Source organism: Saimiri boliviensis, chromosome 8 (genome assembly GCF_048565385.1).
Source record: "Saimiri boliviensis isolate mSaiBol1 chromosome 8, mSaiBol1.pri, whole genome shotgun sequence".
NCBI classification, from domain to species: Eukaryota; Metazoa; Chordata; class Mammalia; order Primates; family Cebidae; genus Saimiri; species Saimiri boliviensis.
In genome coordinates this window covers 35,222,380-35,249,492 of record NC_133456.1, presented here as the reverse complement: position 1 = coordinate 35,249,492, position 27,113 = coordinate 35,222,380, and the positions used below count along the sequence as shown (strand labels likewise).

The following is a 27,113-nucleotide window of genomic DNA, read 5'->3' as shown; positions in this document are numbered from 1 at the left end:
TTTCTTCAACTCAGCAAAGCATCTGGTACTTAATTGAGTGGAAAAGTGTACTTCATATGGCTCTAACCATCCTGTGTGTTCTGGTATCCCTGATTTACCTTGTTCCATCAGCTGTGGCTTTTGCTGTGTGTTTTCACACTCAGTGCTGGGTGAAAATACTTTCACCAATGGTACTGGCTCACAGTAACAGGAGTATACCCCCTATATTGTTTTTGGTCCTCTCATTTTAAGACTCTTTCTAGACAGAAAATTGATGCTTAAGAGCAATAGTATCTTTGAAAATATTTCTTTTCATAAAGGACTCTGCAAATATTTTGTACATTATTACTCTGCAAATCCCACCTCTTTCTTAACAACCCTTGTATCCCACACTTTCCTTACCTTGTACGATCAAGTAAACTTGGGAGGTCTTGGGCTCATGCTGTGTCTGAACTGAGCAAGTGTAGGAACCCTCATCATAGACATCCACCTTCTGGATTCGGAGGCTGTATTCCAGAGAATGGCGTTTCTCCAGCTCAACCCGTGGGTCCAGAGACCACTTGTCATGTCCAGCAAAAATGATGCCAGAACGGTTCAACCAGGCCACTTTTGAGTTCTTGTCTTCTACAACGCACCTGACAGAGCAGAGTAACAATATTAGTGCCTTAACAACAACTATTTCCGCATTTCTTCTCTAGGCGATCAGACTCAGCAAGTCCAAACAAGAAAAATAATTATATGTACAATGAATCATTGCCATGCCATTTCTTGGAGTCCTTAGAATTTTCACCATTTCTTTTAAGATTTAATTACCATCCAGTGGATGGATGTCATTATTTAGAGTCAGTTCAGCAATAAACAATGAGAGTATGAGTAATGAAGGCAAAGTTGAATTAGTATTGACTTCCCACTGGATTTTCTTCTTCTTCTTCTTTTTTTTTTTTTTTTAGGAAAAGGCCATTCACACAGAACTCCATCTGTTTGTGTAATTTTGAGAATTATACAATGGATATCATGGCACTTTTACTCCATCTTGAACTGTGTTTACTCTTTACAAAGTATTTCCATAGTAATTGTGTCATGATAGATTAGTTATACTCCATCGTTATAGGAATTAGACTAGACTTCTGAATTTACTTCTAATCTTTACAAGTTTGGAATGCTCACTTGTAGGAGTAAAAATTGTGTGAGCAGATCCAGGCATAAGGGGATAAGTGTTATGACAAGGAAATCAAAGTAAACATCATGTAGCATAAGTTTGGTTACAGCTGCTGAAGGCATAAGCTTGTTTGGTGGCAAGTTAGGTTGCTACCAGCATTTCTTGTCTTACTGAATGCAAGCAATCTTTAGCAAAGATGAAGAAACCAATTTTGTAGTTCAGAGACCAATAGATTCATAAAGGTAAAGAAATAATGCTTATTTGAATTCCTGCTTAAACATAAAAGGGTCTCTTTCTGAAATTTGAAAGAAAGAGGCAAAGAACATGCATTAGTGAAAGAGGGGTAAATACTTTTTGGTGAGTATGGTTTTCTCCTTCAGTTCCAGCAAGAGTCTTGCAATGGAAAAATCTAGCAGAAAACAAAAGCGAAAAACCTTCTGTCTGCATCCCTGTGGCAAGATTTATGTCTACCCCATAGGGAGATGTCCCAAACCCTGTTCACAGCTGGAAAGCCAGCTGCTCACACTCTGGGGCAGAAAGGAATGAACAGAAAGATCCATGAACACCACAGCAGGACAATTAAGACATCCTGTTCCCTTGTATTTTCTAAAACAAGTAAAATCCAGCTTTTCTCTCAGGTCAAAACAACTAAACATAGACAGAAAATTGATGCATAACCCATAGGCTGTCCACATAGGCATGTAGAGGCCAACTGTGTCTCTTACATGAAAAAGGAAAGCTAAGTATTTTTAAAAACCTCATCTATAGTATAATACAAAGACCTCCTTATCTTATTAATTTTAAGTGAATTGTATATTTCTTTTAGAGGGAGAGTTTTTTTTTTTTTTTTTTTTTTTTTTTTTTTTTTTTTTTTTTGAGATAGGTTCTTGTTCAGTCACCAAGGCTGGAGTACAGTGGCCTGATCATAGCTTACTGCAGCCTTGAACTACTGGGCTCAAGCAATCCTCATGCTTTAGCCTCCTAAGTAGCTAGGATTATAGGTGTATGCCACCAGGACTAGCTAATTTGAAAACAAATTTTTTAGAGATGGGGTCTTGCTGTGTGGTCCAGCCTAGCCTCAAGTGATCTTCTCAACTTGGCCTCCTTAAGCACTGGGATTATAGTCATGGACCACCATGCCTGACCCTTGAGTATAAATTTGACTTAATAAGTTGGGTACCAAGATACACAGGTCTTACTTTTCTTCTTTACCTATTTGTTTTCATAAACATAACTAGATTTAGGTATCATTTGATATGTCCATTTCTCAGTATGTGCTTCTCTGCCATGCAGATATTATTGAGTGTAAATAATGTGTTTAATATTTTGGAGGCCTTTTATCATGAGCACCAAGCTAACTTCATGAATGCTTTCTGCTTCATTCCAGACTCAGGTTTTCTTTTTCTTTTCTCTCTCTTGTGGCATCATTTCTCTGTCCATGGTGATGTTTGCAGCACCTCTGAATTTAAAGTCATTGATGAATTAATTAATAGGCTGTTTGCTGTCTTACTCTAGGCCATTAATGAAATTGCCGAATGTAGATTTACCATATTTTTTCTATTCTAATAAGAAGGATAGAAATTTACCCATGTAAATGTGTTTTAAATCTTCTGTCGTTTTTCCCTGTGCATGTTTCTCTTCTGCACAGCTTAACACAAGAATGGCCAGATTTGCTACATTATAGATGTATTCTGAATGCCTCTTAGCCCCAAATATGGCTCCAATCTGTCCACTTTGAAATAAAAAAAATACTATATAATATAGTTTACATAAATATGGCCTGTGAATCAAATAAAAACAGCATTTTTTTTAACCTTATTCATTTGGATACCACCAATATCTAATCTGGGACAAAATAAGTACTTAATAAATGCCTGACTTGTGAACTAACTGGGTCACACGTGCAGATACAGGACATTTGATAACCTATATTTCACGTCCCCATCCCAAGTCTTATAGAATCCACAAATAAATTGGACAGATTTCCTTAGCAACATAAGATAAAGTTTCTAAGTTGGGTCTTTATGGTCCTTTGACATTTTAGCAATTTTCATTCATGGAAAAGTTAAAATCATACAGATCATTATTCCATATTCTTTGAGGGTGTTCAGATCTTTCTTATAAAGAAGTAATTGACTGTTTCAGCAAAATTGACAGGCATAAAAGTTCATCTATGAAACAATGTATTATGTGTAAATTTTGTTATGACAATTTACATGGCACCTTATTTTTACTTCAGGTTTTATCCATATTTAAAAATTCATCTTTTACTGACAAACAATTGTATAGTATATTAAAATATATATATATACTTTTTACTAACTCAGATGGTTAGCCAAACTTCAAACACCGGAACACAATACAGTATAGTTTTTTTAAAAAGGAAACCACTTCTCCAGATCTTTCGGGGTTCCTTTTTATGTATACAATAGTTGCAAAATGAGTATGTTAGCTCTATAAACTAGAAAATAATCCTTCTATAATGTGACTAAAACTTTCTTAATAAAAAGTGGGTAAAGGAATAATGCAGTTTCAGAACTAAATATTTTCTTTATTTTAAAATGTTAATTTAAGGTGGCAACTAGTTTTAATAATAAAAAAGTACACATAACAAAGATGGTAGGATCAGGCATGGTGGCTCATGCCTGTAATTCCAGCTCTTTGGGAGACTGGAGGCAGGAGGATCACTTGAACTCAGGGGTTCAAGGCTGGAGTGAGCTATGATCACATCACTGTACTCCAGCCTGGGCAACAGAGTGAGACCTTGCCTCTAAAAAAAAGAAAAGAAAAGATAGTAAACCAAAATCAGTAATTTCAATTTGTGGAGCTCTATCTGTGTTTATTAAGAGAGAATAACCAGTCATACAGTGTACTGACAGACCACCTGGCTATACTGAAATAAGAAATGCTGATATAAATATAGACCCAGGTTCCCAGAATTTACTGGCTCACCAATAAGCACCATGGGCTTGCATCTCTGATTATGTTGGCTCAACTGTTGATTAGGCAGGCCTGTGGAGTAAATGAGAATACTCGGGCCTTGCCATTATAATGTGATAATAATGAATTATCACCTACCTAGAATGTTGCTGCAATTTAGTTCTAAACTTTATACCTAATGATTTTATCTCCAAAATCAACCTGTGCTAAAGCAAGAAAAATGTGAAGAGATGGATTTCAAAAACCTGTTAGTGTTATTTGTTGTTTTAATAGATTGTTGTCTTGAGAAACACATGATGTTGCAAATAATTCCCATGTTTAGAAAGAACTGGACCCTAATGACAGTGGGTGTTAGAGCCATGAGGAGAGGATCAGAGAATGTCCTTCCACTTTCAGTGGGTTTTATGGACAGCAGCTGAGGACATGGACATATGCTACAAAGTGCCACCTCTCCAGAAAATCTTCTCTCATTAATGTAAACTTCTTAAAACTTCCTTTTTATGACCTTATCATACTCCACATTGCTTAGAGTTATTTGCAATTATCTTTTCTCATAAACTTATTGAGACAGTGACCTTCTTGTCATTCACCTCTGGAGTCCTCAATGAGCCTAGCAACCTAAATATACCATGTGCATAGTAGATACATGCTGAAATGTTGAATAAACAAACTGAATTTAATTTACCAAATTACATTTGGTCAACTATAAAGTATTCATTAATTGTCTAATAGGTACAGTAAAGATGGATAACTCTTAACATTTCTTAAGAAATAAAGTTATCAGATATAAAGGGAAATTCAAAGAGAATTATTGAGTGTGGTATTAAAATAAATGTAAAGGAGAGAAAAAATGTGTTCCTATGTCCACTATGAAGAAAGATTATCTCTAGGAACTAAATGATCTATATTGCATGTGAAAAACTGTGAAAAATAAATATAACTTACTAAATCAATGCTTAGTAGGTTGCTCATCTTAACCATGAACCCTCAAATCAGATGGATTACCTACTTCAACTAAAAACCTATGATTTTAAAAAAATCATCTTTAGAAAAAACAGGAAAGGCAAGCACACAAATTTTTATCATCCGTGTTCAGTATATTTGATTCCATAAAACAGTCACAAAAAATCAATGCAGGCATATAAATCTTAAGCACTGAATTTCTTCAAACACTTTACACCAAGTCTATTATGCAGACTTAAACAAACAGGTACATTGACAATTCTAGTAACATTCCACAAGGGTGGGGGCTATGCTTCTAAAATAATTAATATAATTGGAGGTAGAAAAGAAATGCTAAATTCAGTTTGTACCATTAGATTACTTAATAGTGTATTTACTGACAAGATATCCATGATGTAATTGATGCATCTCTACCAGATATTAAACCTGTCCAGTTGCTGACACATTTCACATTTAACAACCATAAGTGGCTGCTAAAAAAGCATACCAACTTAGCATTCAAATTTATCCAGACTTAGCCTACATAAATTTCCTTCATTTCTCAAGGGTATAATCTGGTATTTATTCAATGATAACAAATAAATATATTTTATGTAATCTCTCACCAGTTGTGTATACTCATATTTTTACATTGCAGAGTCTGGGAGCAGAGTAACTGGATGGGTGAGAGAAATCTATTTGCTTCTTAAGAAAAAACAGTCAGATAAGAAGTTCCAAAGTGAAAGCAGTTTGTGCCCCTAGATGATATTGGCAATATCTGGAAACGTTTTTTGGTTGTTAGAACTAGGGAGGAGGTGTTGCTACTGGTTTCTAGTAGGTAAAGACCAGCGGTGTTGCTAAACATCTTATAAGGCCTTGGACAGCCTCCATCACAAAGGTGTATCTTATCAAAAATGTTGACAGGATCGAGGTTCAAATACCCAGATATAGACCTTTGTCTCTTGGTTTACATATCCAGAAGCATAGAGCAAATATCTAAAGTGCAATAGTGTTTTTTCACAGGGTTATGCTTCTGAATTTACACTGTTAGCCTTTACTGTAACTAAAAGCTTCAGCTCCTTAGCTTCCTTGCTCCCAACTTTAGTTCTTTTCACACTTGACCTCTGGTTGGATCCCTGTCTGCTCTCTTGGCATCATTCTCTTGCTCTTGTGCATGTCTGTTCTCATCTTTAATTGTCTTTTACTTAATTGCCACCAGCAAAGTTCATGACAAAGGCACAACAATGAGGCCTTGTGAGGCTCTGGTTATAAGTTAATAGTTAATTTCTATAAGTTAGTAGTTAATCATGCTCCTATTGTTATTTCATTTTAGTTTCATAATTATAAAATGATACAATCATTTTATCATATCCAGGATAAGTAAAGGAGAATCAGTTGGAGAAACATGGATTTTTCAAAAAAATTAACCTTTGTTCATCTGAAAATGTTTTCATTGACCTTTATTATTTTTCACATTTGTGAATCTCCCTCTTTTTTAAGATGTGGAAAGATTCAAGATGTGGATGGGAAGGATGTCTTCAAGAATGTTATTTTGATGCTATTTGCTTTGTAACTTCAATCCTACAAATAAAACCCTTAGTGAATCAGCAAAACTATCATAGAATCATTTCACTCTAGAAGGAAAGATAATTGGTCTGGGAAGTGATGCTATATATTCCCAGCATTAAAATGTGGAATCAGAAAAATTCTAAGCAGAGAATGGAATAAAGTATGAAAATATCCCAGATTCTCCTGAGTCAGAAGTCCTTAGTCTGGTTTTATAACATTATTTTAAGTATAATGAATTCCAACAACTATGCAAACACATCAAAAAAAATAAATACCAAGTTAAAAACCAAATTTAAGGAATTTTAAGTCATCAATCATTTTGGATCATCTTTGCTTCATTAGCATTTTCTAAGATTAGACTCAATTAGAAATAAAAAAAGAACTGTGGGAATTCACTGCTAACACTCAGGAGCCCTGTTAGCCTTTGCTGCATCTAAAAGCTTCAGCTCCTTAGTTTCCTTGCTCCCAGCTTTAGTTCTTTTCACACTTGACATCTGATTGGATCCCTGTCTGCTCTCTTGGAATCATTCTCTTGCTCTTGTGCATGTCTGTTCTCCTCATCTTCATCCCCTTAACCCAGACCCTAACCTTAGCTTGGTAATGGTTGATTTCTCTAGATTCACACCAAATTGTAGACCAGTTAACACTATGACAGCATCTACATGATCAGATTATCTGCCTTCACTCTTGCTTCTTTGCGGATATTCATGTGCAAATGGTTGCAGGTACATGTGTACATGCACACACAGAAGTAGTAATGGATGTTCAGGGGAGACTATGAACACCAAGGTAGTAGAACACACAGGCGGTAAACCCACAGGAACTAGATTCATGTAAATATATTGCTGGCCACAGTGATTCCAAAATCTCTATATTGCTGATGGCATGCTAGTGTAAAAAACAGTTTAGCTTCTGAAGAGGCTGATTTTAGTTCCAGCCTTGCAGCCTGTTTACTACTGGAACACAGATTAAGTAATTTAACTTTTGTGTATCTTAGTTTCTTCGTCAGTAAAATGGGGCTAACAATACCTGTTCAACCTCTTAGAACTATTGTCAGGATAGTTCTTTAAATGAAATGAGGTGAGGTACATAGAAACATTTCATAAAACACAAGCCTTATATATGCTTATATTCATGGTCTCTCATTGTAAAGGACAGTAGATAAAAAGAAAACAGTCATATAAGAGAGGTAACTAAAGGAAAAACATTGATTTCTCTGAGTCACATTAAAAAATGAATTTCTTTATATTTTGGAGTGTGATGACACCCACTAAATATATATATAATTACCCAGGCTCTCAGATCAATCATGTGTTTCTCTAAATTCTCAACTTTTATTAGTTATTCGCATATGCTCTACTGGGAAAGCACCCTTTCTGTGATTAGGCTACCACTTATTACAATGATCATAGTCTGAAAGTGCAAAAAGTTCACCATGGGAAATGGCAAAACCCAGATAGACTGTGCCATGCCTGGAGCAATTAAAAGGCCTCCACAAACATGCTTTTTATCTCTTATTATCACTAAGGAACACCTTGTCCAGTCATATGTGCATTGCTATATATGATACATGCATGACTACATTTGAGAATCATCTTTTTGAGGAAGCATAGATTCATATCCATGCAGATGGTAGAGGTTAAGAGAAGGGTGGATGGAAAAGCAACAGGACCACCCAACTAAGCCTTGAGTGTGTCTCAACAAACTGTCTCTTCTAGGAGCATCTATATTCCTATTGTTGTCACATCAACTGTGCCATGTCTACATTCACATAGAAGAAGCAAATGGGAAAATATAAGACATAAATTCTAAAAAGAGGTAAATATTGAGACTGAGACCAGGAGAGAACTGATTTCTATCCCACTGACAGCTGGAGTTAGAATCAGTCCCAGAACATTTATAAGTGGTTGGAAACAGCTCTTCTAGGATCTTTCCAAGAGTTTGAATCACGTCAGAAGATAAATCATTCTCTTCTTAAACCACAACTCAAAATTCTTCCTTATTTTGTCAGTGGTGAAGGGGAAAAATTATGGGCTCAGTAGTTTAGTGCTTTAAGCAAGTTACTTAGCAAAGAAAGGCAGCGTGGTGGGGTGGTGATGGGTTTAGGCTGCAAAGCCAATTTTCTACTCTAAATTCTAGCTTCATCACATACTTGCTCTGTGGTTTTGGGACATTTGTTTATCCTCTCTGTGCCTATGTTTCCTAAGCTATAAAACAAAGATAATAATAATATCTACCTTGTTTGGCACTACTAATGTTTAAAAGGGTTTTTAGAAAACATATAGAGCAGTGCCTGGACCTAATATGTCCAATATTTTTAAAAAGCTTCAGGGTTTTTCTTCTGCAACACAGGAGTATAGCTACTTCCTCAGATCGTTGTGATTATTAAATAGGATATATTTAGAGTACACAGTGAGGTCTGAAAGATCCTGATACACTGTTGTTTCCATATTCTTCCAAAATCCAAATCTTGATCATTCATTCTGTAGAAACCCCATTTTTGGGCTAAATCTAGCAACTCCCAGATATTGGAGCTCAATCCAATCCTTGCTTATTAGTAAGCATTATCAGGGAAATCCACTTTTAGGGGCTTGGGCTCCTTTTGCATCTGATATCCCCTTGGTTCCCTCTGGTAAGGAATCAGCCTCTTATCACCCACATAATTTAAATCAAAAGCAGGATGATGCAGCATGGTTATAGTGCAATGGTATAAATTGAGGCTCTAATGCCATTTATGGAACACTTTTAAAAGATTTTTGGGATACCTGTGCATAGGCAGCTCAGGCCTTAATAATCTCACCTCTTTCAACCAGATCCATTTAGTTCCATAAAAGGCAGAACTCATACATGGCTGTTTCTGCAGGACAGCTGAAATAGAGGCCCATGCTGTGCTTTGTAATCCCCTGAGATCTGCTGGCTGAATTGGGGTTCCTCCTGAATTGGATGAAGAATACCCTATGCTTTGAGGACTCTCAGGTGAAAGAACAAGGCCTGTTCTGCCTCCTCAGTGAGTGAGTGAGTGGCAATTATATGCTCATTAAAGTAGCAAGAATCTATAACTTTTTCCTCTCTTTTGAATTACACATTCTCCTCTTTCCTCCCTATATGAGAGAAGATGAGAAACAACTTTAAATCTTGCTTTTGTTTTGATTTTCCCTATGAGTCTTTGTTCTCTGTGAAAAATCCCTCTCGTTTAGAAACAGAAAAAACTGCCTTTGATTGTACCTTTGAAAGAGTAAAATTCGTCTTGGAATTCTGGCTCAGATTTGTAGTTAAAAACCTCACTCAATATGCAATTAAAAACAATTCCTCAGCTATCTGAAGAAAATTGTGTTACCTCTGCATCATTACAAAGTAAATGCCAAAGCATGCTAAGTTCTAGAACAAAAAAAAGGGGTCTTTTCTATATAGGGTTTATTCTTTATCTCATTCCAGCAGTAAGGAGAAATAAAAGCACTTGCAATAAACCAAAATGTACTTAGGATGAGCATTCTGATGTATGAGGCATGGCTGTTAAGTCAGGAGACTGTTTTCCACAAGGCTCACCTGAAAACCCAGCCCCTTACTTTATAGTCTTGTCATATATGCTATTATGTAAATGTTATCATTGGGGCAGAACCATATTGTAATATGACTCATCATTATATTACACGCATTTAGATATAATTGAGATCAAATTATGCCCTCTAAGACATGATAATTAATAGATACAGCATGTATGCTATAATGAAGTTAACAGATAATAAATATGTAAGTACATAAGTAAATAATGAGACTGTCTATCAGGGCTACCATTAGAAAATGGTTCTACTGTCTGGTTTGTCTTCCCTGGTAGAGGTAGAGGTAAAAGAGAAAAAGATAAAGGCAGATGCATGTGAAGAGCAAAAGAAGTCTTTTTTTTTTTAACATAGTTTTTTTGTTTTTGTTGCCCATGCTTAAGTGTGCAATGGCATGATCTCAGCCCACTGCAAACTCTGCCTCCCAGGTTCAAGCGATTCTCCTTCCTCAGCCTCCCAAGTAGCTGGGATTTCAGTTATGCACCACCACACCTGGCTAATTTTGTACTTTTAGGTGAGATGGGGTTTCGTTATGTTGGTCAGGCTGGTCTTGAACTCATGACCTCAGGTGATCCACCCACCTTGGCCTCCCAAAGTGTTGGGATTACAGGCATGAGCTACCACATCTGGCCAGAAGTCTTTATTTTCAAAATGCATTTTGTGGGCCAGGCTCCATGGCTCACACCTGTTATCTCAGCACTTTGGGAGGCAAGGGCAGGTGGATCACCTGAGGGTCAGGAATTTAAGACCAGCCTGGCCAATGTGGTGAAACTCCATCTATACTAAAAATACAAAAATTAGCTGGGCGTGGTGTTGCACACCTGTAATCCCAGCTACTCAGGAGGCGGAGGCAGGAGAACTGAGAATCACTTGACCCAGGAGGTGGAGGTTGCAGTGAGCTGAGATCACACCACTGTACTCCAACCTGGGGGACAAGCAAAACTCTGTCAAAAAAAAAAAAAAAAAAAAAGTACTTTGTGGAAACAAATATGAAATGAGACTCAGTAGCTGCAACTATAGGAGATATAATCAAAGAGATCTATCACAGGCAAAGGAAATGTAGTGGTTTCCTTTCCCAGATGACAAGAAGCCACTAGATCACTGACAGATGCATATAAATTACAAAGACACTTCTCACATGGAGAATTATAATCATGAGGATTTTTGCGGCTTCCATGTTTGCTTTTCCATCACACACTTTCTCCCACCTCACCTCCTATTTTTTCTATTTCCAAAATTATTTATTTTCTTCAGCATTGTCTTCCAAAGGACAGTGGTGTAAGGAGGACTCATCTTTGTGTGACAATCAGCGTGTGTGTGTGTTTTTCTTCTTTCTCTCCCCAAAGAAGTTTTTTTTTCCCCTCCCTTTTGCTGGAGGCCTGTTTCTCTTGAACAGATCAAAATCAGGTTGTAAATGGGAGTTGGAGCTGGAAGATCAAAAAGAGCTTTAGAAGAATGGGAATAAAAGCAAGAGCTGATGAGTTTGAAATGAAAACCCATGTGGGAGAGCTCTTCTAATAAACCCAGCCTACTCAAACTTAGAAAGCTGAGAATGATTGCACTACAATCTCCAACCTACATACAGCAATAATGGCAGTGAGGTGATGGAGGTGAAGAGGGTAACTCGTATCTGGTTTTGGGAGAGAGCAGAAGTCAAAGGCCATCACCCCCTTGTACTACTGCATTCAACATATAAGTTCTTTTGAAATTTCATACCAGTCTGAATTAAAGAGAGAGCTTAGATGCTTCAGGATGAAGGTCACACTTTGAATTCTAAGAAGAACCCTATGATTCAAAAGTACCATCTCTTTAGCCTCAGAGGAGTCGTATACCACCTTCTCACCCGCTCTGTCCCTGGGCTAGTGTGGCCTTGAAATCATGTTAAAGAAGAGGCATTTTCCCTCACGATGACTCCCAAAATATGACTATTAAGTGAAAGGGGGGAAACAGGTGAATCAAATGGATATCAATGAAGTGTTGTTTTGAAATTGTTCCTTTATTTTTCCTTGGTTAATTATCACCTTTTACAGTCAAGACCTCTTGACACGGCACCAGAAATTTTGTTGAAATCTTAATATTCTGCAGAAACCTGACCTGACTACCAGCAGGAATTACATTGAGTAATTAATACGTCCAATCTCCATAAGGATGAGTCACCTTTGTCTGGCTCTATCATGACCACTCTTAAAATGATGGCAGTGGTCCACTGGTTGTCACATCCAATGAACTTATCTGAAGTATTTGTCCTATGTAACCTCTTCAAAGCTTTTAGCACCAGTTACTACTCAGTCTTCATTTTCTTGTTTTTCTTCCTCTCACAGTTTCTCAGTTTCCATAATTGTTTCCTCTTTCTCCATGCACATTTTTATACATTGTTTTTCTCCAGGATTGTACTTTTTTTTTTCTCCTGACCTCACAGAGCACTCCTAATACAGTTTTGGCTTTAATTACACGTAATATGATTGAAATCTAAAATGGCATACTCAGCTGCTCCATGCAGATATTTGAAGGTACCTCAAATTCAACACGTCCTGAGCTGAAATTCATCATCTTCCGCTTTACTCTGGTTCTTCTTCTAAATTCCACAGTTAGTGGAACTGTAATTCATCTATAAATTTAAGCTAGTATCCACAGATTTTTTTTTTTTTTTTTTGTCAGGGGGAGTTGGTTTAGAGTACACCAAATCCTAAACTCTGTTGCTTGGGCTGGAGTGCAGTGGCACAATCTTGGCTCATTGCAACCTCTGCCTTCCAGGTTCAAATGATTCTCCCACCTCAGCCTCTGAAGTAGCTCGGATTGCAGGTGCATGCCACCATGCCTGGCTAATATTTGTATTTTTAGTAGAGACGGAGTTTCACCATGTTGGCCAGGCTGGTCTTGAACTCCTAACCCAAAGCAATCTGCATGCCTTGGCCTCACAAAGTGCTGGGATTACAGACATGAGCCACTGCGCCTGCCCGAGTTATTCTTATATCCTTCTTTATCTTCATGTCTCTTATGCAGTCACATTTTACATTTTTTACTAATATTTTTAATTATTAAAAAAAATTAGCACTTACCACCTTTGGGATTTTCATAAATTGACTTCTGCTCTCCATCATCACTTGCACTGCCATTGTTCAGGGCCTTGTCATTTGTTACCAGCATCACTACATAGACTTCCAACTGGTGTTTTGGTCTGCAATGCTGTTTCCCTTTAACCACAGCTATTCCATCTGTCTTTCATAGAGACAGGAATGTACATACATAAAGTGGATCATGTACTCATCTTATTTAAATGCTTGTGGTCTTTTTACATGTACAAATCCAAATAGATTAGTAAAACATCAATTCATTTAACCTAGCTTTCCAGTCTGATCTCTTGACATTATACTCTTTTTGCTTTGAGTTTTATGCTTTATTCAGACTTCAGTCTCGCTCTTTCTACTCTGGTTTTTCCTTTTTATCTAAAATGTCTTGTTTGGCAAGCTCCTGCTTACTATACAAAATCTCTCTCAGATGTGCCCTTCTCTGTGATTCATTCTTTCCAGTTTCCCTAGTTGATTCTCAGCTTATGCTAGCATTTCAAGTCTTTGTTTTCCTGCCTTTCATCGCTATTTTAAGAGTGGGCCAAAACCATGTCTTCTCAACTTTTGCATCTCTATTGCCTGGCAAAGTGCCTCACACAAAAAAAGTTTCCAGATAATTACCGAATGGATGAATGAATATATGAGAGTCTTTTGCCTCTCATCTCACATTCATAAGAATGTCCCCACTCTGATATATCTTGAAGGTGAAAGAAACTTACTATTCCAAGTGGTTTTGGAAGTCGAGAAGTTGTGACGGGACAAGAAATGTTTTTCTTACCTAAACCAGGTATCTTATTTCCTAATATTTGCTCCTATCATTTTCTCTACTCCTCTGGGTCTAGAAAAATGACGATATGATCCATCTATTTTATACTATAATAGATATGTGAAAGTAAATTTTTTGCCACTCTTAAAATTTTTTTAATTGACATATAATCATTGTGCAAATTCATTACATGTGATGTTTCAATCCATATAATGTATCAGATCACAGCAAATAACATATCCGTCATCTGAAAACACTTGTCATTTCTTTGTGTTGAGAAGATTCAATAACCTCCTTTTAGTTCTTTGAAATGATACATTATTGTTAACTCTAGTCATCCTACAGTGGTATAGCATGTGCTAGAACTTATTCCCCTTATCTAGCCATAATTTTGTATTCTTTAACAAATCTCTTCTTATCTAAACAGTAAGTTAAGAATAAATATAGGCAGGGGAAAGTTCATAGCTCAAGTTCCAAAAATATGCTTAAAAGTGAAAACAAAAACTGATTCCTAGTATATCAGTGCCCCTTCTCTATTTGGTAGACTTAAATATGAACTTCTATATTATCTTTTGTTAGTGTCTCTTGTCTTAGAGGCTTATACTTAAGGATCCTAATAAACAATTTTTTTTTGTTGTTCTTTTTTTCTTTTCTTATTAGAGACGGGGTTTCACCATGTTAGCCAGGATGGTCTTGATCTCCTATCCTGGTGATCCACCCGCCTTGGCCTCCCAAAGTGCTGGGATTACAGGCATGAGCCACCATGCCTGGTCGATCCAATAAACATTTTTTAATCTACACTCAGATGTCACACTGAGGACTAACCATCTATGAATTTATAGAGGGCTTGTGATTATGTCATAATCAGTTTACTCACTGATCTATTGAAGCAGGTTAATTTGGCCTCACAGAACTTTAAAATTGTTTCTTTCTCAATTTCACTGTGAAATTAGCAATTATTTTTTTCTTTAAGGTAATAATATGATCAAGAAGAAAAACAGGAGGACTGATAAAGAGATACAAAGAGTGGAATTTTCTCCACTGATTCTTTGTCTGGGAGGCAACTAAAATTTAGGCAGTCCAGATTCGTTCAGTCAACAGAGGCTCTGTAGTTACTTAGATAAAACTATATTTCATTCCTTAATTTTGGTAATCATGCAAGTCACTTAAAAATTTTATCTATCTACCTACCTACCTACCTACTTACTTATCTATCTATCTTCCATTGGTTTTGTTTCTCTGAAGAAGTCAGACTAATACAGTAAGTTTTAACAAAATATTTTAAGTAAGCTGAGCTTAGCTCAATCAAATAAATAATAATACCTTATTGTCCTTTATACCTTGCTCTTTATCACACTCTAAGAAGATATTTCTTAAAGTCCTTATTTTCTTATCCCCAATTACAGTATTTCCCCCCCAAAAAAAACTTTACCAAAGGAGGTTACTACTCTAGCTCATCAACATATGTCCTTATATTTAAACTTCAAGAATATTGGTGTGTATAGCTTTAGTCAGAGGTAGATCATCTAGTTTCTTTACTATATTAATTACATTCTGTCCTGGTACTAGAATATAATGATATAATAGAAAGTGGCTCACGCCTGTAATCCCAACACTTTGGGAGGCCCAGGTAGGCGGACCACTTGAGGCCAGAGGTTTGAGATCAGCCTGGGCAACATGGCAAAACTCCGTCTCTACTGAAAATACAAAAATTAGCCAGACATGGTGGCACGTGACTGTAGTCCTTACTACTTGGAGACTGAGACATAAGAATCACTTGAACCTTGGAGGCGGAGGTTGCAGTGAGCCAAGATTATGCCACTGCACTCTAGCCTGGGCAACAGAGTGAGACTCCTCAAAAAAAAAAAAAAAAAAAAAAAAAAAAAGTGTATATATCATAAATTTTTGTTCATGTGTTCTGTGTCAGTTCCCCTCATCCTGTCTGTCTCTCTCTCCCTCCCTCCCCCTCTCTCCCTTTCCCTCTCTTACCTCTCTCTCTCTCTCTCTCTCTGCTATACTTGCTTTGAGGACATGAGTCAATGTAAGAAAATGGCATATTTATATATCTTTCCCTTTTGCTCTTAGGCAATGTGAGTGCCTTAATCTTTATAAACTTTCTTCGGTCTAAGTAAGGCCTTGTGCCATGTCACATGCTTCACGTTAAAATTGTACCTCTGCTAGACTGTAAAATTAAGGAAGTCAGAGTCCCTAATTTATTTGTTCTAAGTGTATCAGTGTAGTAATGACTTGAGTGCACAAAAATCCTATGGGTATTCAATAAAAATTCTCTAAAGATAATTTCTTTCTTTCTTTCTTTTTTTTTTTTTTTTTTTTTTTTTTTGAGACGGAGTTTGGCTGTTGTTACCAAGACCGGAGTGCAATGGCACGATCTCGGCTCAACACAACCTCTGCCTCCTGGGTTCAGGCAATTCTCCTGCCTCAGTCTCCCGAGTAGCTGGGACTACAGGCATGTGCCACCATGCCCAGCTAATTTTTGTATTTTTAGTAGAGATGAGGTTTCACCTTGTTGACCAGGATGGTCTCGATCTTTTGACCTCGTGATCCACCCGCCTCGGCCTCCCAAAGTGCTGGGATTATAGGCGTGAGCCATCGTGCCCGGCCTAAAGATTATTTCAAAAATAATAATTCTTCTTGAGCATTCTACCTCTGTATAACACCTGAATCACAGAATACTGTGACTGAGGGTAACAAAATAGAAACTTCATGAAATCTGCCCTGAGAGGACAGAATCAGAGCACAAGTGGGCAAAGCATGTGTAGTTTACTAAGATAGAAAGCTTTCTCTAAGTAAGCCCAGTAGATTTCTTTCCCTGTCACTGAGTTCTACATAGGGTCTCTGTGGCCCACACAGAACTCAGTGTGAACACTGGCCAGAGAGTCCAATCTCATAATTTCAAAACCTTTCTGGCAGTTTTCACTTACTGGTTTGTCCTAATCACCAGCTCTTAACAGCAACAAAATGGTGAGAGTAACAGAAAGTGAGATCAAAAGATACATATTCAATGCAAAACAGCTCAGCCTGTTAGCCTAAAGCAATGAGTAAGTGAAGAACACTCTCCATTGTGTAGTAGAGTGTTTCTGGGAGGCTAATGTTGTTAGACGCAAACCTGCCTAAGGCAATGTTAAAAAAAAAAATTCAACAAGGCAACAAAGCAAAGGAGGTTTGCACTTCATATTCTTCCATGCAGCTCATCCAGGCTTTGTCTATTGGGGAGAAATCTAATATTACGATAAAGATAGATCCAGAGAGATTAACAAACTTGCCCCAAATATTTACTGACCCTTTCTATTATATCATTTTTGCCCAAATCATCCATTTTAAAACAACATAAAAGGTCAGATACTAGGGTTGCACAGGACAAAGATATTATAGAAAATAATATGTTTCTAACAGTGTGATCCTTTGCCAACCACTCACAAGTCAACTACTTCATGTCTCTCTAAAATTGGGAAATGCAATTTCCCTTATGTTACTTCATAATACTAATGCTGCTCACTCTACTCTTTAGGAGTTGGTGCTCACATGCGACCAAAAACTACACAAAAAGACCTTACAGACATTCCTTGTCTGTCAGATGAAAAGTTAATAACGATATATTATAAACCAGAATTTTTCTAGACTTATCACACACACTTTTACCTGTCATCCTCATAAAACATACAGCCATGGAAGAAGCGTAGCAGTGGAAGAGAACTATTGCTTTGGCACTTTCATAGCAGCCACCAGTGTCAAATATAGGACAGATAATGTGTTTGACCATCAGCAAGCACTCTCCTAGAAGAGCCTGCTATGCTAAAAGATTTTCCAAGTTTGACTGGGGTATAGGATAATTAGCATGATGAAAGCATTTATAGAACTCTTGGCTACAGAAGGATACAGAAGAGATATTTTTTAGTTTTACTAGGAAAAAACAAACTGCCACAGCTGGTGATACACAGTCTGGGATAAAGAAACAAATACTGCCAGCCAATTCTTTGAGACTGTTCCAGCCACACAGTAGAAGCATGATGTGAAAGGACTAACTGCCACAAAGACCTCCCAGTTCTCCTGGGAGCTGCTGACTGCCAGATATGGTCACTGTCAATAGAAACAGTCTTGGAGTTAACTAGAGGACAGTTGGCTCTGGACTGCTGGGCAGCCAAACAGGCACTGTCATTGAGAAATGGTAACACAGGTAGTAAATGTCTGCCTATGATCAATAGTAAGTTTTATTCCCTCTGATAGGTGCCTAACAGAAGGCATTTCCTGATACTCATGAGTTCATAAATTTTCACTGAGACATGAGTTAATTCTTCATTTCCATCAATGGCATTAGAGTGTTCAAAGGTTTATTTAGAATCACTTAATAAATGTTAATTTCAAAATGTCTTTATTTTTGAAGCTTAGATTTATCATACCCTATGCAAAAGTAGATATGGTGTATCATCTTAGCAGTCTATTCTTTTCCTTTTCCTTTCTTCTCCCTCTTTTAACACTCATTTTTTTTTTGCCATAGGTTATGAAAAATTTGTTTAGTATAATATTGCACAGATCTCCAAGACTATGTTTCTTTTCTGTTTCATTAATTCTGCTAATTTATCAATTAATTTAGCTAACGACACTTATTCCCTTTTCACTGCTCTTCTGACAAAAGTTTTCTAATGAAAGAGAGATATTAACTAGCTGTTTTAAAATGTTCTCAAGACGGTTAAGATGGTCCCTGTAATAGATGGTGGAATAAATCAAGGGTACCCTAGCTGCAAGTTGGAGGCACTTGGAAGCCTCTCTGCTTCTATAGCCTGCACTGAATTTTCAGAGGCAATGGTAGGGAGACAACAGAAGGTTTAGATAACCTAAGACAGCTCCTTCTCCAGCATGTGAAAGACAATTACTCAATGGGATTTACCTGGACAGAAGTCATGTGTTCTTGATGAGGCCTGTCTTCTTGCAGGTGTAAGGCTTCTTAGCTGAATAACAAAACTGAAAGTTTAATTCTAACCTGGAATTCTAAATAGCTATAACAGAGAATTTAGAGCCCTAAAAATGCTTTTAGTGTGGAAGTTCAAGATTAGTACAGGGATTCTCCTTAGAAATGTGTATCTTAGGAGTACAACTAATTAAAACCAATCACACTTGTAATAATAAAGAGTACGATTGTGTGCACCTTAATGCAAGGATGCGTATATATGATAGAGGGCGAGATGAGAGAGAATAGAATTCAGCCTGGCTACATAGTGTAACATAGCCAGCTAGTACATCCTTTTTCTAGAACTCAAAGAAGGGTGTGGAGATGGGCATTGAGCTTGCAAATGACTATGATAATAAAACTAAGAAATGATCTATAAATTAGAATCACTTACAATCTGAAAAAGAATCATTCATTTAACAATTAGACTTTACGATCCCTACCCAGTCCTTCAGGATTTTAATAGATGGCTCTTTTTGTCCGTGGCTCAGACACATCTCAAAGATTTTGGTAGCACTGGAACCAGCCTAGGAAGTGTGCAACTGCAGACTGCATCTGGTGGAATCCACAAGGCAGGTTTAGGATCTCCTGAGAATTACCAGTAACAGACAAGGAAGTGGGGGAGCGAGTTTAGTATGAAAAGAAAACAATTAGGGGAATTAACTCTACTGTGTCTTCAGGGAAACTTCTCACGAATGCCTTGGTTAGCCTTCCCCGCGAGACCTCTAGCTGCCATGAATTGACCCTTCACATTTTAAATTTGAATCCCAGTGCTATAGACATATCCCTGATAATTCTATGGCTCTGACAGGAGACTGAAAAACATTCTCTTAGGTACTAATGAGTTCAAGCTTTTGGAATTCCAGTACTCCCTTCTGTTTTTTGTAGTAGATTCAGACAGATGGAAAAAGACAGAACTGTATCTACAAATAAGTAAGGAAAGCATAAGAGAAATATGAGGCAGAGAGAAGGATGCATATACAAACTCAGTGTGAGAAACAGAAGGAAGTGAAGGGAGAGTAAGAGAGTGGCTAAGGGCACCCACCAAAGAATCAGGTAAAAATTGATGACACGAAAAGCCGAAGAAAATTCCCTAATAGACATTCAGATTTTTTTTTTTAAAGTAGAAGATATAGAAAAAAAAAAGAATAAGAATGTTTGTATTTGACAATGTTAAGTTATTCTCTCTCTTTATCTCAAGTCACACCCTACCTCTATCCTCTGTAAAACAACAAACTTGAAGGGATCAGCAAATAATGTTCAGGAGATAAGTTTAGAAATTTAGAAATAGTTTTGCCCTATATTTTATGATATTTGTTAGACATTACTGCTGATACTGTCATTGCTATTGTTTTTATTATTAGTGATACTATTATATTTACTACTTACAAAAACAGAATGACAAAGAATGAATATGAGACTGCTTTTTTTTCTGAAAAGAGTGGATCAATAATTGCAAGCTGCAATGAGGAGAGGGTCTCGGGAATACTCACTCGGAGGATAAAAACACTGATTGAAGCCTGATTACTGAGTTGAACTTCTAGATGGGAGACTTAGAAATAGTAAAAGACTATATTGAAAATGTTGAACTTTATTTAAGCCCCATGCTTCCAGGAATCAAAGCTGGTTAAGAAATCCCCACCCTTTTGTGTTCCAGAAAATGGCTAAGCAACCAGAGGACCCCAGTGCCCTCATATAACATCAGAAAAGACCTGTCTCAATCCTTCCTCATAACTCCTGTAGACTCCAATGACTCAGTGTCCTTAGAGCACCTCATACTCCCTTCCTTTCCTGTGAGGGATCTTCACTAATGAATATCCTTATTGCAACAGTCTGTTAAGCACATTTTGGTAACTATTTGGTGCCTTTGGTTTTTCACATCGTGTATCACAAGGCTCTCTGAGCTAGCTTACCCTGGGGAATAATGGGCTGGGAGCAGTGTCCAGGGCAGTCCTAGGCAATGCATGGGATGGGAGGAAAAAGAAAAAGGGAATTTTTTAAAAGTCTTATTTGTGTTGTATAATGAACAAGGGCTAGTTCATTATATTATCCTTGATTTCACAAAATGTGTGCATTCCAGAAGTGCATTTTTCTTTTTTTCTTGGGGGCTTAGGGACTGCTACTAGAAAACCAGAGAACCTTGGGTATAACAAAATCCTGAGATGTAATAAAATCAGACACTTAAAAAAGCAGTAGTACTACTTTTCACACTCACATATTTAAGAGAAATACTAACATTGCTTTTATATAACATTCACTGTAGTATTATTAACATTTATAATCTTGCGGTATCCACCAAATAAATCTCACAATGAAAAGCACTGAAATTGATTCCCTTGGGTAGATTGTAGACTCTAATAGGTCTGCCTACACTTTGGATATTCCTCCATGTAAGTCATAAAGTTAGAAATCTCACATTCCTTGTCCATTTAGTTCAGCTATTATGTCAGTGAGATGCAAAGTCCCCTACATTTTACAATGTTTTTCTTTTATGCCACTAGGTTAATAGTCAAGTATGGCAGCTCTTAGAATCTAGAATAATTTGCAAATGTAGATGCTTTTCAATAGTATTTTATGAAGTGGAAGGAATTGTTTTGCTTATTATTCATCTTTTTATAATTATTTGCAGGTATTATAGGTTTTTGGAAACACTTTAAATGGAATTTTTCATCTAGTGCAGGGTTTATGAAATTATAAAATGAAAACTGAGTGTGGCTTACATTTGGGGAACTTAATTTTTCTTGAAATAAACCAATATATTTGCATTACTTTCTTTTCTTTTCTTTTCTTTCTTTCTTGAGGTGGAGTTTTGCTCTTGTTGTCCAGGCTGGAGTGCAGTGGCACAATTTCAGCTCACTGCAACCTCTGCCTCCTAGGTTCAAGCGATTCTCATGCCTCAGCCTCTCTAGTAGCTGGGATTACAGGTGCCTGCCACATTCCCAACTAATTTTTGTATTTTTAGTAGACAGGGTTTCACCATATTGGCCAGGCTGGTCTCAAACTCCTGACTTTAGTTGATCTACCCCCATTGACCTCCCAAAGTGCTGGAATTACAGGTGTGAGCCACTGCACCCGGCCATTTGCATTACTTTCAACACAGAATGAAGACATAGCAAAGTTGAAAGGGACTTTAATAATAAATGGTAAAGGCCAATATTTGTTGAGCATCTATTTTGTGCCAGGCATAGCTCAAATATATTTACATGTTTTGTCAGGTTTAATTCTCACAACAACCTATGTAATGTAGGTACCCTGATGACCCCCATTTTCCAGAATAGAAAATTGAGCTACAGAGAGGTCAGTTACTTGCTCAAGGAATTCTAGTCAATGAATGGAAGTACTGAGAATGGAATCTAGTCTGTTCTGAACTGCTTGCTCTCTACATGTGCAGACGGCTATGATCGTGGAACTTCTCTTTACCTCTGTCTTGTGTTCAGTCTCCTTTCTTCTCTTGCCATTTCTTTTTTATGTTTATTTAATTATTTTGGTAGAAAACATCCTCCATTGACTTCTTAAGATTTGTAAGATTAAAGTTATTTTATGAATTTTGTTTCTATCAATTACAAGTGAAGGCAAAAAAAAAATTAACTTTGTTAGAACCCTAAATTAAAAAGCATTTTCCTATATAATTTTGAAGGTATTTTTCCATTGAATTCTAAATGCCAGTGTTGCTACTGAGAAGGCCAAAATGATTTCTGGTCCTTTGAATATGACTTTTTTCCCCTTCCTACTTAGATTTTTTTTGGTTCTATTCCTTATCTCACTGTTATGAAATTTTATGCTGCAATGCCTTGAGGTGGGGCAACTTCCACCCCTTTCAATCCTTTAAACCTGAAAACTCATATTCAGCTCAACCAAGTTTCATTGAATGATTTCATTGTTAATTTCTTCTCATATCTTTTTCTAATTTTTTTTCCTGTATTTATTATTAATCAGATGGTAGACCTCCTGGACTGGTCCTAAAATATATATTTTTCCCTCAAGCTTTTTTTTTCATTTGCCTCCATTTCATGACACATTTTCTCGGCTTTTACTATTATTACGGCTATTTTTTTTTTATGTCTACCATCATGTTTGTAACCTCCAGCACCTCTCATTTCATGGGGGCAATATCTTCTCTTGTCTAAGAATATTTAAAAGTTTTCTCCTGCTCAAATCCTTCTTTTATTTCAAGTTGTTATTATCATTTGTTTATTTGGTTTCTTCATGTTAGAGGGATTCCTTAGGTCTCTGGAAATCTTCATATGCGATTCATATTTAAAGTGAAAAGTAAAATGGTTTCTTTCATGTTAGAGGTATTCCATAGGTCTCTGGAAATCTCCACATGTAATTCATATTTAAAATGAGGAATAAAATGTAAGTGGGTTATTGGAATATTCTCTAGGAACCACATCAAAAGTTTGACTACTGTGAGGCTACTAGACTGCAGAGGCCACGTACAGGTTCTCTGGCCAACAGTCCAGGCTTGTAACTAGCCCTGTCAAGCTTCCAGACAATTGGCTGAACAGCATGGAGCAACCTCAGTCAATACCACGCCAAACAAAAGAATCACCTAGTTACATTCTGTCCAAATTTCTGAATCTTGAAATACAACAAAATGGTGGTGGTTTTAAGCCACTAAGATTTAAGGCATATTTTTTATGCAGCAAGGGATAATCAAAACATTTGACTTACATGGACTGTCACAGAAAGGTGGCATCTAAACTACTGGTAGGATAAGATAAAATGCAACTTGTATAATTATTTTTGAAATGATAACTGGAAACTCTGAGTGTGTGGGTGGGACTCCTTGGCTAAGGGCTTCAATGCAGGGTGAGCTGGCTGTGCTATTTACTGCAAGAGACCCTCGTGTCTGTTATTCCCCCACCCCCTGTTCTTTCTTTCTATACTATTTTTAAAATAAACTTTATTTTAGAACAGTTTTAGATTTACTGAAAAACTACAAGCCGCACAGAGTTCCCCATAAACCCCATGTCAATTTCTCCCTCTTATTAGCATCTTACATTGGTATGGTACATTTGCCACAATTACTTGGCTAATAATGATACATTCGTATTATGTAACATTCATACCTTATTTATATTTTCATAACATTTTACTTAATGTCCTTTTTTCATTCCAGGATCCCATCCAGTATGCCACATTAGTTATTATACCTCTTTAGGCTTCTCTTGGCTGTGACAGCTTCTCAATCTTTTTATGTTTTTGATAACTTTGATAGTTTTGAGGAGTTGTGGTCAGGTATTTTGTGGCATGTCTCATTAGTGACATTTGTTTAATATATTTTTTTTCATGATTAGACTAGGGCTATGTGTCTTTGGGAGGAAACCACAGAAGTAAACTGTCATTCTAATTATTTCTATTAAGAAGGGTATACACTATCAATCAATGTAACTTGTCATTATCGACTGACCTTGATGACCTTGCTGCGTTAGTGTTTATCAGTTTTATCCACCGTGAAGTTACTGTTGGTATGGGCTCATAAATATTTATTTCACATATTTTTTTTTAAGATTACTTTTCTTTTGAGTCAGTTATATTTCTCAAAAAACAGTCTTACAGTATTCTGTAGAGAGAGAAAAACCTGGCTGCCAATACTATGTAGTCTCAGTGGAAAATTAAGGCTGAGGTTGGATGTGGGTAAGGTCTTAGTACTTAATATGCATATGTCATGTACCACACCTTCAACTATATCTGGGGTCCCCCAGTACAGAGACCTGTTTTCCCTCTCCAGAGAACCTAAGTCAGGAAGAGTCAGCCAGAGCCATGGGCAGAGGGCAGAGGACAAGATCTAGTGATTTAACTGACTCTTAAATGTCATTCAAACAATTTGTCTTATTTTACTTGGTCCCCATCCCAACCCCAACCTTGAGTCCCCCTAGTTCCAGTAGTATCTGGTGCTGCCAATTCCTGAACTGTTTGTGGGATGAATTGCTTTGGTTCTCAGTTTTTCCCATTACTGGCTTACACTTCAGCATTTTCACATCTGCTAAGTCAGTTTTGCTCATCCATCTGCCCTACAGCTTCCAAAATTGTTTTTGCTGTGCTCTTCTCTCTTGTTGTCGCCACTCTTGTATATTTGTCTTTAGAAAAAAAAACAAATCCCTTTACAGCAAATTTAGTAGATTTTGCAGGGGGTGGGTGGGAGGGAGCAAAATTGGATGTGTGTTAGATCCATCCTGTTTCCACAGATTTGTTCAGGATTACAGAGTTAGCTCTGTGAGACCAGAGGCTCTATCTGCTCATCTTTGTATACACATCATCCACACACACACCTGATAAAGAGTAGGAGGTAAACATTAATTGAATCTTGCATAAATGAAAATAGAAAGCCAAGTCAGGACTCAAATCCAAATCCAAATTCAAGTTAATTTTTATTTTTTACATTTCATTAAACTTCCACCCCTCATATAAAGTTTGTATTTTTTAACATTTAAAATGAAATTTATCATCCATTTGATCATGCAGGTCAGAGCTTTTCAAAATTTTTATGTGCATACAAATGCCCTGGGATTCTCTTAAAATGCAGATTCCAATTCAGCAAGTCTGGGTGAGGTTGAGACTACTGGATTGAGGACCACAAATTTGTATAGCAAAATGTTTGGTAATAGATTTATACCACTACATATTCTGACATTATGATATGCCATTTCACATTTTATTTCTATTATAGAGGAACTATTTGCACAGCAACTTTGTCAGGGCTTGGATAGTAACGCATTGCATTATTCCAGAGAAGGGAGGACTGCAGACTCAGGTCAACCTAAAAGTTAATTACAGATTAAGTGAGAGCAAAACTAACTCTTAAAAAATGGTGTCTGTCTTCCTCCCGTGAGAACGAGATTCTTCTAGATAGCCATAAGATTGTTATCTGTTATAGAAATGGTAGGGATAGGAATTATTTCATGACTATATCGATATATGGACATGTATGCTTACATCCTAAGTTGTACCAGACTAATTTAAGATGATTTAACTTTGCATGCAAATAATATTTACTAAAGGAAACAAGCAAACCAAAGAGAAAATTATCATAAGAAAGATAAAATAAAACAAATATTGGAGTTTGTACATAAAATATATGCCACGACTACTACAGTTAATAGCAGGGCTATTATAAATAGAGCACTAGACATTCAGCACAAAAATGGACACATAATCATTTACATAAGTTACTAAGGCTAAAAAGGTAATTTCTTTAGTTTACCTTTATAAAGAGGAGGCCATGTCATATATTCCACATAATATTTTCAAAGACAATGTTTGAGTAAACTTTTATAAGGTAGCCAGATAACATACATTTGTTCAGGCATGGATTTAGATGCTAATGTGGAGAGATAAAGACATGGAGCTCACAGTCATATGGAGAGACATACATAACCAAGAAATTTCAAATAAGATATAAGTAAAAGGTATGTTGGCGGTGGGAGACATGAGCTAATTTATGGCGCAAGGAATAAAACTGTAGCTGAAAAAATACTACATATTGTCAAAATCTGTAAGAATACAATATCTGTTTGGGTGCAGTGGCACACGCCTGTAAGTCCAGCACTTCGTGAGGCTGAGGCTGGTGGATTCTTTGTCTAAAAAAAAGAAAAAGGAACACAATATCTTAATCTAAAAGGGCTCTGCATTGTGGTCGGTAGAAGAGAAGGAAGAGAAGGGAAGGGGAAAGAGAAGGGGAAGTGGAAGGGGAAGAGCTGAGAATTTTGGCAACAAATACAGTTTTTCTGGGAGACTGAAATTCATGGGTGAGGGACAGTACTCGGGGATAATAAAAGAGCCCAGTTATTTTTTACTTGCAGTAGAAGTCAGAGGAACAAGCTTCTAGGGTGGCAAGGTGACAGCAGGTTCCCAAAGCAAAAATTACATAAGCCTAGGACTAGTCCCAGGTTCTGGAGCAGTTAAGCAGGCTGGATGAGTAGTCCTTAATCTACTTTGACTCCAAGGTATCTTTTTTTTTTTTTTCTTTTTTTTGAGACAGAGTTTCACTCTTGTTGCCCAGGCTGGAGTGCAATGGCGCAATCTCAGCTCACTGCAACCTCCGCCTCCTGGGTTCAAGGCAATTCTCCTGCCTCAGCCTCCTGAGTAGCTGGGATTACAGGCATGCACCACCATGACCAGCTAATTTTTTTGTATTTTTAGTAGAGACGGGGTTTCACCATGT

General features: G+C 37.0%; 1 protein-coding gene across 3 annotated transcripts in view; it reads right to left on the bottom strand.

Moving 5' to 3' along the window:
* Positions 1-27,113, bottom strand: part of LSAMP (limbic system associated membrane protein) — a 631,380-nt gene that overhangs the window by 291,744 nt on the left and 312,523 nt on the right. For all 3 annotated transcript variants that reach the window (XM_010345960.3, XM_074404330.1, XM_003935432.4), the window contains exon 2: positions 382-614. In XM_010345960.3, coding sequence (XP_010344262.1) covers positions 382-614 — 233 coding nt within the window. The remainder of the gene's footprint in view (positions 1-381; positions 615-27,113) is intronic.